Source organism: Chironomus tepperi, unplaced genomic scaffold (assembly GCF_022539635.2).
Source record: "Chironomus tepperi strain 1889 unplaced genomic scaffold, CSIRO-AGI_Ctep_v1 contig_161, whole genome shotgun sequence".
Lineage (NCBI taxonomy): Eukaryota > Metazoa > Arthropoda > Insecta > Diptera > Chironomidae > Chironomus > Chironomus tepperi.
In genome coordinates this window covers 304,427-315,927 of record NW_027226283.1, presented here as the reverse complement: position 1 = coordinate 315,927, position 11,501 = coordinate 304,427, and the positions used below count along the sequence as shown (strand labels likewise).

The 11,501-nt window shown below is 32.6% G+C and overlaps 3 protein-coding genes across 5 annotated transcripts; 1 reads left to right on the top strand and 2 right to left on the bottom strand.

Moving 5' to 3' along the window:
- Window positions 1-64: 64 nt before the first annotated feature.
- Ndg (Nidogen) lies at window positions 65-6,816 on the bottom strand. 2 transcript variants are annotated; one of them, XM_070637126.1, is made up of 16 exons: window positions 6,472-6,816; window positions 3,479-4,750; window positions 3,209-3,418; window positions 2,991-3,150; window positions 2,810-2,932; window positions 2,624-2,743; window positions 2,437-2,562; window positions 2,280-2,384; window positions 2,098-2,222; window positions 1,898-2,037; window positions 1,634-1,834; window positions 1,415-1,569; window positions 1,220-1,358; window positions 1,021-1,157; window positions 806-962; window positions 65-747 (listed from the first exon to the last, which is right to left on the bottom strand). In XM_070637126.1, exons 1-16 carry the CDS (start codon window positions 6,655-6,657, stop codon window positions 210-212), a joined length of 3,894 nt encoding a protein of 1,297 aa, XP_070493227.1. In that variant the 5' UTR covers window positions 6,658-6,816; the 3' UTR covers window positions 65-209. The 2 variants fall into 2 exon arrangements, with proteins under 2 accessions (XP_070493227.1, XP_070493228.1); XM_070637127.1 differs by having other exon boundaries at window positions 2,280-2,369.
- An 804-nt stretch (window positions 6,817-7,620) lies between these two features.
- bigmax (helix-loop-helix-leucine zipper transcription factor bigmax) lies at window positions 7,621-9,186 on the top strand. Of its 2 annotated transcripts, none has more exons than XM_070637545.1 (4): window positions 7,621-7,725; window positions 7,947-8,161; window positions 8,221-8,335; window positions 8,694-9,186. In XM_070637545.1, exons 2-4 carry the CDS (start codon window positions 7,988-7,990, stop codon window positions 9,074-9,076), a joined length of 672 nt encoding a protein of 223 aa, XP_070493646.1. In that variant the 5' UTR covers window positions 7,621-7,725; window positions 7,947-7,987; the 3' UTR covers window positions 9,077-9,186. The 2 variants fall into 2 exon arrangements, with proteins under 2 accessions (XP_070493646.1, XP_070493645.1); XM_070637544.1 differs by having other exon boundaries at window positions 7,634-7,725; window positions 7,931-8,161.
- On the bottom strand, window positions 9,153-11,481 carry LOC139088353 (putative lipid scramblase CLPTM1). Its single transcript, XM_070637543.1, has 3 exons — window positions 11,324-11,481; window positions 9,720-11,172; window positions 9,153-9,583 (listed from the first exon to the last, which is right to left on the bottom strand). Exons 1-3 carry the CDS (start codon window positions 11,372-11,374, stop codon window positions 9,243-9,245), a joined length of 1,845 nt encoding a protein of 614 aa, XP_070493644.1. The 5' UTR covers window positions 11,375-11,481; the 3' UTR covers window positions 9,153-9,242.
- Between the last annotated feature and the right edge of the window lie 20 nt (window positions 11,482-11,501).

Sequence of the window (11,501 nt, the reverse complement as noted above, 5' to 3'; positions counted from 1 at the left end):
TTAAATCTGAAAAAACCGTTACTGAAACCAAAATAACAAGGCAATAAAGAGACAAGACAGGAGGTAATTTATTAATTAAATTTTATTTTAATTTTGTTCAAAAATGTTAATAGTAAGTAAGAAAATAAAGAATCATTTTGTTAATCGAAATGCACTTTTTAAAATCTTAGGTATCAATCGAAAGAAAATGAAAATCATTTTTGGGATGATTACTCCTGATCGCTTAAAATGTTGCAAGCTCCATTAGTAATGCACTTGCAGGATTTTCCTGAAGGTGACATACGATTTACAAGACATATGTTGTCTGCAGGACAATCTCCATTATTAATACTGCAGGCATTATAGTCAATGGGGCATCGATCTGTAACAGCTGTTACACCGTATGTTTTATGACTGCTAAAGAATAAAACTTGAATTGGTGTTTGACGAACACCATTGAAGTCTATGCTTTCAATTTTCTTGGTTGTCCAATCTGACCAGTAGAAATGATCATCAGTGATTGCAAGACCGAAAGGATATGACAAATTGTCAGCAATAAGACGTGGTTGTTGAGTGTATGTATCGAGACATTCAATCTTTTGATTGCCAGCATCAGCATAGCAAATTTCCCCAGACGATAATGACAAAGCGAGAGAATTTGGAAGTTTAACATTTGGATAGTTCAACAAAGTTTGTCTGTCTGTTCCGTCAAGATTAGACCATTCAATTTTTGGTGCTTTTCTATTCCAATCTGACCAGTACAATTTACTGAAAAAGAATAATTTAATTAAAGTTTGAAGTGCTAATTTAAGTCAATAATACATACTTTTGCATTGGATCTACTGCAATACCTCTTGGATTGACCAAATCACGATTGATTAAAACTGATCGTAAAGTAGAGTTGTCTAAACTTGCAACCTCAATTGTATCCTTTGCAGAATCAGTCCAGTATAATTTGCGTCCAATCCAATCGACTGCTACGCCTGTATTTTTAATTAAATTTTATTAGCTTCAATTCAGCAGTTGAGAGTAATAACTTACCTTCGGGTGACATGATATTCTCATTAATGAATGGCTTCTTGTCAGTTCCATCATATTTTGCACTGAAAATTGCTTTTGCTGAAATATCACTCCAATAAACACGTCCCTCAGCACAATCTTTGTCGACACCAATTGCCCTGTTAATAATACATTGTAGGATTATTACTGTATAACTGTGAGAAAAATATATCAGATTTACATCATTGCTGTTGAAACTGGAACACTGCGTTTGTTGGCACTAAGTGATACTTTTACAGTTGCTACACCTTGTGAGACAATTAAGAAGCCAGTTTCGTGTTTTGGTGGCTGAGTACAGATCGAACCATTTCCAATGAATCCTATGGAATTAAATTTATGAAGCTTAAGATCGTTGAAATTAGAAGATTATGCTTACCTTGATTGCAAACACATTGGTACTTTCCAAAGTTTTGTGTACAGTGTGCATTTACATCACAAAGTTCAGGAATGTTATTGCAATTATATTCAGCAACACAGACAAATCCATCACCTTTATATCCATCATTACACATGCATTGATAACTTGATGTTCTGCGAAATTGTTTCAATTTAAAATGTTCAGTATAAAGCTTTTCAAATACAAGTCACAAAATACCTGTAGTTAGGGACACATGAAGCATATAATCCACAATTATTTCGAACATTACATGCTGGTGGAACTGATTTACATTCTGTCACCCCATCACCAACAAATCCTTCTGGACAGTAGCAGAAATGAACCTTTGCACGGTCATCAAAACGACAGTATGCATTTTCAGCACAATAAGCACCGTTACATGAGCCAGCTGGTACACACCTGTTTAAAAATTAGAATCTATGAATCCTTTGTGTCCAAAATTTATTTTTAAAAATGACATACAAATCAGAATTATCACGTTCATATCCAGCTAAACATTCACATACACCTTGATTACAGAATGAATTTCTATCGACGCACTCTGATGATGTTCTACATTCAGCTGCCAAATTACATGTTCTACCGTCTCCCTCATATCCTTCCTACTCAAAAGTATTAGTTATTTACTGTATTAAAACGCTGTACTTAAGCTATAAGTTTACCTGGCAAACGCATGTACTTTTTCTTAATGTTACATTATAAGTACAATCAGCATGAATGTCGCAAATGTCTTCCTGAGCACAATTAGCTTCAACTTCGATGCAATCAAGACCATTTCCGTCGTATCCTTTATTTAATTTTTGTAAGTATTTATTTAATTTGTTATAAATAATCATTAACTTACCTGGAGCACAAACGCATTGATAGCGCTGCATATTTTGATCAAATTCACAGTTTGCATAAGGATGGCAATTATTGACAACATCACATGATACTATAATTTTAAGGACTTAGATTGTAAATCATTTATAAAAAATTAATCAGTTCGCATTTGTAACTACCTGGATGTGATTCTGTCTCTTCTGGTGTATCATCATAACGACAAACAGCACCAAAAGCATATTCAAACAATTTATAGCCGCGTGGACAGACACATTGAGTTTGAGTACAATATGGTTTTACTTCGTCTGTTAAAGGCACAGATAAGTAAATTAAATTCAATGGAAATTGCCAAAAAGTAATAAATACCTTCTTCAATAAGTTCGGAATTCTTGATGCACTTCTCGCCATCAAACATTTCATTCATAGCGCAAATCATGCTGCAATCTTGTCCATTCCCAATAAATCCTTGATTGCATACACAGACACCTATTATGTGTAATTAGAACCACATGAATATTGTTAATACATCATTTAAGGAGTAGTCTAACTAACCTTCTATACATTGAGCATTTTCTGAACAATCACGACATTGTACAACTGGTGGTGGAGTACGTGTTGTTGTTGGCGTTATAACAACTTCATTTCTCTGACAATCATATCCGTTTCCATAATATCCTTTTGAATTTAAAATTTTAATCATAATTTGAGTTAAGAATTTCAAAGTAATATCTACCAGCAAGACAGACGCAGTCATAACCGCCAATTCTGTTAATGCACTCAGCATATTCAGAACAAATATGATTTCCGGAACATTCGTCAATATCTACGCAAATTTCTGGTGCATCACGGTCTGGTCCATTGGCAGCCATCATGAATCCATTTTTACATTGACACTGTTTATTAAGGATAGTTCCTGAGAAGTGCTGAATAAATATATCATAGACAATTTACCTCATATGAATCCTCAGTAGGAACACAAATCGTATTATCTCCACAGTTTGCTGTTCCCTCAGTGCAAGGATTTGATCTTTCGTCAAGTCCAATTTTATTAATGCTGGATATACGAACAGCATTTTCTTGTGAGAAGTATCCAAGTGAAATTTTTGATGATTTTAATTTGGTATTTACATTTGGCAATTGACTACATGAGTCAAAGACAATCTGTAATGAAAAATAAAAGCTACTTGTAGGAACTTAAGATTTTTTAGTGGAATTCCTTACGTCTTGATAGATTGTATATTCAATGTCTGGATCGCCTGATGACAATTCAACTTTTCTTGAAGAAACTGATTGGATTTTATTTACACCAGAAACTGTATATTCTTCAATTGCATCGTCCATGTATAATTTTACACCTTCCTTTACTTCAGGTACATCTCCATTGATTTCAATTTCACCAGCCAATTGATCCCAAAGATTAAGTCCAACAAAACGTTGTGTAACGTACAAATTTTCACCAGTTCTGAACCTGATTGAGCTTGTGTGATTAAAAACACCTCCAGTGATTTGATATCCATTAAGTGTGTTACTGAATGGTTTGGCAAAGAGCCATCCGACAACGCCACCAATTACTTCAATAAGCTGTACTTTTGAACCTAATTCGCCATTCAATGAACTGATTGCAGCATAAATTCGTCCATCTTGCATTACAACATATGCTTGAAGTGGTGCTGATATACTCTTAGATCCAATTTGTCCGGTAATTTGACCAATTACACGAATTGGAACTGTATTTTTGATACAATTAAATCCATTTCCATAATAATCTTCTTTACATTTGCAACAGAATGAGTTTCGTTCTGGCTGATCTTCACAAACAGCTGCTACGTGGCATTGAAGTCTACCTCCATCTGAACATGATGTTGGCTTAATAATATCTTCGTCTTTGAAAATATTATCTGGTTCCTTGACACTTTCGTCTTCCATAAGTTTACCAACACGATATAACCAACGTCCATTTTCTCCAGAATTTGATGTCTCTTTCAAGTTGCGAATACGGTCAGTTCCAGCACCTTTCAACAATGTGTAGCGTCCGTCGGCAGCAACGAAACCAGCACGTGCGCGAATATCAGGAAGACCAGATTCTCCAGTATCAGCTTGAACCCATTGAATTCCATTTTGTGGATAAAGAAATTCAGCATATGATTGATCATCACTTGAAATGATGGCCACTTGAAAAGTATTGAATTCATTGCTTCGCTCTTGTTCCGATTCTTCACTTCTCCATTTAGGCACTCGATACCACGTCGCAACAAAAACAGATTTTGCATAAAAGCTTGATGCATCCGAAAAGGAATTACGAATAAGATGTGAGGCAGTTGCTAATACTGAAGCGTCTGTGCTCTCATAATATGAGATTGAACTTGATTGATCGGCATATGTTGTGTCGATATTTGAATAAAATGGACTTATTGAAGGATATTCAATTGGAAATGGTATATTCAAAAATTCGGGAAATTCATTCACAAATGTCAAGATTCCATTACTGTTAATCTATTTAAGAAATATTTTAAAGAATATAATCTTATTGGATTAAAAAATAAATTCGTCAAGAGAGTTCACATGCTGTATCACAAAACATGGGTTTTTTGTTCAAAAAAACAGATGTCTTAAACTAATTCTTTTTTTCTTCACCCAATATCTATTAAAAATGTTTGCTTTGCTAATTTTAATGTAAACTGTATGTATGATGCGCGTATGAGAAGACTTGAAGCCTTTCAGAACATGTGTTTTAAAACATTCTAAAGTGGCATGATTAACATTATTTATGTGCTCATGACTTAGATTTAAATTTATTTGAAAAAAATTTTAAAATTGAATTTCTGGCGCTTTTTATGGGTCATTGTGGTCTGATGCTTTATTTTGTCTGCCAGTTTGTTTAATTATTGTGGATAAATTGTTTAATTTCAAGGTTTACTGCTTTTTCTATTGTAATATGAATTTGATCTCCGTGTTTTCATGTCAAGAAAAGTTTCAAGGAACACAAAACTACTTTTTGGAAAGACATAAATTCATTTAGTAGCACCGCGTAGTTGAAAGGCAAAAAGGATTCCAAACTCATTTTCCAAGACATTCAGATCGTCATGCCTATTTGAAATTGCAGATTTAAAAATGTCCTACCAAAGGCGTGTCTCGAGGAGTAACCAGACCTCCATGAACAAAATTATCCAATTTGTTCGGGTTTTGCTTCTGCATGATGATGAAATTCAGGTATCTTTAGGACTATGATTATGGATTTATAATTGGTCTTGTTTGAGATGAATCAAGTTTGCTCATCGACTATACATACAAGTGTTATCTAAAGTTTTCAGCAGACGAATACTACATGAGTGGCACAACACAGTTGCTAAGCAATCGTTATGTTGCTGTGTTGACTCCAAAATATCAAAACGATGTGGAATCGATCTGATATCCCCAAGAATTCATATATTGGCAACATAAAATGAAATTTGGCACAGCGTGCTGTTTGGGGTGAAATTTGCAAGATTAATTGTCACTTGAGATAGATTGCATCAGTGACACAGTAGTCGTTCCTTGTCAAGATTAATTATGATGAACCATAACATTTGGTTGCACAAAAAGATGAGAAATTAATACAGAATATTGTGTAAATGCGCTCAAGCTGCTCGGCACATAATAAAATTCACAGCATGCCTATGTACTTAATGGAAAGATATGGAGAAGCTGGCAAGCAACAAGATTATAAATGAAGTGTAGTGAAAAACAGAGCAAAGGGTTACACCTGAAAGGGTGTGATTTATGTCTGAGAAAATCATGTTAATGATGTTCTTAAAGCGAATGATCTATGGCACTTGAACATGTTTATTTTTCCTTAATTAGTTTTAAGTGTTTCTTTTTTCTTTGAAAAATCATATCCATATAAAGCCGTAATAAGTATTCATGGCAAACACATGTGTCTTGTTTTCTTTAAAATAAAAAAAAAAAAAAAAATAGAATTTTTCATTTTTTGATACTGACTGACTAGCACCATCCATACATTTTTATTTAATTTAAAATTGTCTATTTTTAAATTTTTCTTCTTTTCTTTATAAGAAGATAGATATGATGATACGTGAAAAATAAAATATGAAGCACCACGATTATGGATGTCTAAAAATACTGTTCATTTATATAACTTCTTGGGTGGTTCTCGTACATGAATGAATGAAAAATATTAAAGAAAATTGCAATATTTTTTTTTTTATCAAACTTACATAAATTGAATCGTATTTCTCTGTGTAAAAATTGATTGGATGCTGCAAATTGACTAGCTTAGAATTATCGTTACCGTTTTCGAGTGTTGTAGATCCAGGTGCATTAATATTGAATAAATCACGATCACTTAATGCATTGGAATAATATATCACCGAAATTAGTATAAAAAATTTAAAAAGTTCCATTTTTGCAATCCCTATATCCACTCAATTAAACTTTCTTATTCCTTCTTGATACAATGTAGATCACTTAATTGCATTCACAAGTTTCCTCTTAATGTTACACTTTTTTTTTGTTCCTCTTTGATGTTGAAACGTCAAAGAGCAGAGAAGAACTGATGAGGATTTTTTGTGTGAGCAAGATTTTAAATAATCGTGGATATGAGAAAACATTGGAAGACATATGTACTCACTTACTTAAATGATCCCATAAAGATTTCAACCAAAAGAAAAATCTTTTTAAAAAGCCGGCGTAAACAAAAAAATTTGAGAAAAAAATAGAGAAAATTCTCTTGTGGATTCTTTGCACACATGTTCTCATATATATCCATTCTGTATCTGCTATATGATTTTCTACATAAGCCTTTGAATAGTCATTAGTGATTACTGTCATGTTGTCATACATCTCATTAATTATTCATATTTATTGGGCATTAGAACAGAATTGATTCTTCAATAATTTGGTTTGGTATTTGATCGGCGATCACGATGTGACATTCATTCAACAACAGCTTGACATCCATAAAAGTACAGTTAAGTGTAACGTTCTTCAAAAATTTGAAATTCTTACGTATAACGTGGTATTTTGTACGTATATCACTATAGTCCAAAAGAGAATAATGGAATGAAAATCCTTGGATATAACCAGTAGGATATTAGCTTGGGATCTAAATTAGGAGTTGTTTGTTTATTATATTACGATTTGGGGGGAGGGTGCGGATAGAGATTTAGCTAGATTTACTTAAGCTAGGCAAGAATTTTTTGAGTGGTTTGGAAGGAGTGAAGGGTACTTGATTCCAAATGCCTTCTTCTGTTAGCTACACCCCAATAATGATCTAGGGTTAATCTAGATCATATACTGCGAAAATGGATTGATTTATAAAAAATTTATTCCCATACGATTTTCGCCCATTTTATGCAGTTTCACCCCATTCGTAAAATCGTTACGTATAACTTCATTATCGATAAGTTTGCTTACAAGTACATTGTTTTGAAATTTTTCTCTAAAGAAATAGCAAATTTTTGGAATTTCCAGTAAGTATCATAATTACTATTTAAATGCATTGATATCGACAATTTAAAGTGGCAAGTTTCACCTGGTGTCAAGATCAACATGCCAATAAAGTTTTCAATTATTTTCAAAAAGTTTTTAAATTTTTATTTATTTGTTGTTTAAGAGCAAAATCTTTAATCCTGTTTAAGTCGAACCATAAAACTAATGTATGACGTATTTGTATAGTCAGTTATCTTTTTAGAAAAATAAGTTACTACTTCATCTACAGAGTTCACGTGCACAATGAGTGATTCTTTTATTAAAAACGAACCAAATTCCCCACACCATCCTCAAATTTCATCTAGATCATCATCAGCACAAAACAGTGAGATTGAACGGGATTCTTCTGATTCTGATGACAATACCAAAAGTAGCTCATTGAGCTACAAGGAAAGGAGACGAGAAGCACATACACAGGTAAACATCCAGTAAAATCTAATATTAAGACATTAAATCTGAATGTATGGATATTTTAGGCTGAACAGAAACGGAGAGATAATATAAAGAAAGGATATGACAGTCTTCAGGAATTAGTTCCTACTTGTGCACAAAATGACACCACATCTGGTTATAAATTGAGTAAAGCAACAGGTATGACCGAATTTGTTTATTTTTAAGCAGATGTGTACTATCAGTGTTGGTAACTTGAGCGACTTACTTGCTATGCTTAGTTTAAACATCGTTTTTGTAAATATGGTTGGGTGTTAATGTAATTAAGAGCTTCTTTTGGATTTTATACATTCTCCATTATGTTATTCATCAGAATTTAAAAACAAACTGAAATTTTATGTAAGAAGGGGTTTTCAACTATGTACAATCAATATTATTCAAATCTGAAATGAACGTTATAACAATCTTGGTAGCAACACTGTCCTTATCATAATCTTTTAATCGACAAAATCTCAAACAGACAATTAAAAATTATTAATCAAACCATTAATCTTTCTAGTGCTTCAAAAATCAATAGATTACGTATCTTATCTGAAACAACAAAAAGTTAAACAAGAAGAGGAACGTGCTGCTATGCTGAAAGAAGTAAAAGCATTGAGAATATTACAGAAGAATTACGAGCATATGCTTCAAAACCAACAAACTTCAAATCAGCAAATGGAAACAATAAGTGATGAAATTAAATTTCAAGTCTTTCAGTCCATAATGAATGAAATGTTTGTGTCATTTGAGAAGCTTCCAATGAGTGATTTTGATGAACTTGTAAATTCAGTCTGTGAATGGCTTGAAAGTAGCTTTTCAAGTCAATACATTAAGCAAATAGCTCAACAAAGCCTTAATAATATTGCAGCGTCCAATGATAATGAACCAATGCAGAATTAATTAACATAACAAATGAGGACTATTATTATTATTATTTATGTCTATGCGGTTCTATCTACTTGAAGATTAATAAAAATTATTTTTTGTTTCATTATAGATACATTAATATATGTATTACTAGATTTATTTCAATCAAAATTTGGTATAGTATAACACTACAAATAGTCTAATCGTCTTTTTTGTCAGATTCAGACTTTTCAGGAACGTTTTCGGGAGCTGCAATCATCTTATCTTTATCAACACCATCCAACATTTCGCCAGTTACGCCAAATTCATTAACACGCTTCTTATCAACCTTATAGATCCATCGTTGATAGAGGAAGATAAAGAAGACAATGTCATCACGAAAGACTCCTAATCTGTATAATGTTGGCATTTTTATGACAAATGCAAAGATATCATCAATAAATGTATTGAGGAATTTGTATGTCATCATTCTATAATTCATATGTGCTACACTTTGTAATTTATAGTTAATAAACAGTTGTGGAGTCATCATAATAAATCCTAAAAGACATAAAATAAAGAGGGTTATAAAGATAAGATAAAGTACCTTATTAAAACTAGTAAGTATTCATGCATGATCTTAGAAAGCGCATTTAATGACTTATCATAGAATCATACAATGTAATACAATACTCACCAAAGGTTAACAAAAATCCATACAGCATATTGAGAACGAATGAATACCATCCACGATGTTCATGATACAAAAGGGAATATCCACAATATCCCATTAATAATGGAAAGCATAACCATCCTAGATATTTAAATGCAAGATTGTCATACTGCTTAGTACTTGATTCAACATAAGATCCTTTGTCTGCGAATTTCACGGGAATAATTCCATATAACTTATTTTCAAAATCGAGCTTAACATCAACAACTTTTTGAATCTTCCAGACTTCAATACCAAGTCCGATGAAGCATGAAACCTTTATCATAAAGTTGGTTTCATTATCTAACACATACAAAAGTACAATCAGTGATTGGAAAACATTAAAGAATACAGATCGTACACTTAAGCCTTCTAAACTTTTTCTTTCACGCCAGAATTGAATGTCATTCTTAAATGCAAGGAGCTCAAAGATTGTATGCAAAACAGATACGAAAAATGTTAAGCCTAAAAGATAAGCATTTGTTTCAAGGAGTGTTTCCTTGAGAGAATCTTGTTCATCATCCGTTTGTTCTTCATTGCCGAGATCACCAAATATGGAATTTGCCCATTTATTACGCATGCTTTGTGCAGCATAAAGTTGGAATTTGAAGAGTGATAAAGGTTGATAAGTTAAAGTTAAATCTAATGTTGGAGTGGTTTTATTAATAGGGAAGAAATCTCGCATCATATTCCAATAATCATTAATAAATATGATTGGCATGTATGTATGTCCGCTAGGGAGGAAAGTGACGTATTCATCTAATGGAGCAGGTAATGATCCTTTTACCCATGTTGTTTGGTCCACAACTAAGTTTATCGTTAAATTATTGTGCCAGTGATTCACAATTTTATTTACCATTGTCTCGGCTATTTCTATCTCCTCTGCACTCTTTTCAGTCTGTCCTGTCAATAGATTCTGTGTCTTTTGGTATTTAATTTTTCTATATTTATTTAGCATTCTCCTATTGTAAGCAATCTCAAAGCCAGCAAAATCTTGTAGAGCGTCTGGATTAGGTGATTTTCCAGTTTTCGTTACGTACGTGTGTAAATATATACTTCCATTGTTCATTAGATTCTCAGATGCTTTAATTTTAATATTTTTTGTATATGCTCCATCATTGTTGACTCCACTGCTCCAATCTCCATACGTAAAGGTACTAAACCAGACTAGTGCTTCAGGATCATTAAATTTACTAAAATCATAATCTTCCGAGACGTAAACATGCATATCAAAGATTGTTCCATTTTCAAAGTAATTAAATGCAGGAACTTGACGACTAGTTGATACATCTCCACTATTTGCAGGAGGTGTTGGTTGTGGACGTCGGAAGAATGAAGTGATGAGATAAATAATTAATGCTCGGACGATAAATGTCTTAGTTAATGCAAAAAATGATTCAAATCGGCTTTGTGGCGGTTGCTGCTGTTGTTGATCATTCTAAAAATAATATATAAATATTAGCATATTAAGTTCTAGAATAATTATAATTAGTTTTTTTTTCTCTTTGAGGCTAAAGAATTTTCTACTTGTTAATTTTTTTCATCACATGAACCTAGTATTTAAAGATCATTACTAGCTATGTACTTACCGGAGCATTCTGTACTGCTGCATTTCCTTCATTATTACTTGGTTCAGGCATTACTTTAATTAAATCTCACTAAATATATATTGTTCTATTTAATTCTTCTTAAAAAATCACTGAGCCTGATATAAAAAGTCTAATGCAGTGTTGGTCAAACTTTTTCTTTTCACTGTACACTAAGATT

Bases quoted from the DNA above. Each gene is read 5' to 3' on its own strand.
- Ndg (XM_070637126.1), bottom strand. From the start codon at position 6,657: ATGGAACTTTTTAAATTTTTTATACTAATTTCGGTGATATATTATTCC. The intron at 2,563-2,623 runs GTATTTATTACT...TGCCTTTAACAG, and splicing joins TTCCGAACTTATTGAAGAAG to ACGAAGTAAAACCATATTGT. The intron at 1,359-1,414 runs GTAAGCATAATC...TTAATTCCATAG, and splicing joins CCAATGTGTTTGCAATCAAG to GATTCATTGGAAATGGTTCG.
- bigmax (XM_070637545.1), top strand. From the start codon at position 7,988: ATGAGTGATTCTTTTATTAAAAACGAACCAAATTCCCCACACCATCCT. The intron at 8,162-8,220 runs GTAAACATCCAG...TGGATATTTTAG, and splicing joins GACGAGAAGCACATACACAG to GCTGAACAGAAACGGAGAGA. The intron at 8,336-8,693 runs GTATGACCGAAT...TAATCTTTCTAG, and splicing joins TAAATTGAGTAAAGCAACAG to TGCTTCAAAAATCAATAGAT.
- LOC139088353 (XM_070637543.1), bottom strand. From the start codon at position 11,374: ATGCCTGAACCAAGTAATAATGAAGGAAATGCAGCAGTACAGAATGCT. The intron at 11,173-11,323 runs GTAAGTACATAG...TATTATTTTTAG, and splicing joins CAGCAGTACAGAATGCTCCG to AATGATCAACAACAGCAGCA. The intron at 9,584-9,719 runs GTGAGTATTGTA...TATGTCTTTTAG, and splicing joins TGGATTTTTGTTAACCTTTG to GATTTATTATGATGACTCCA.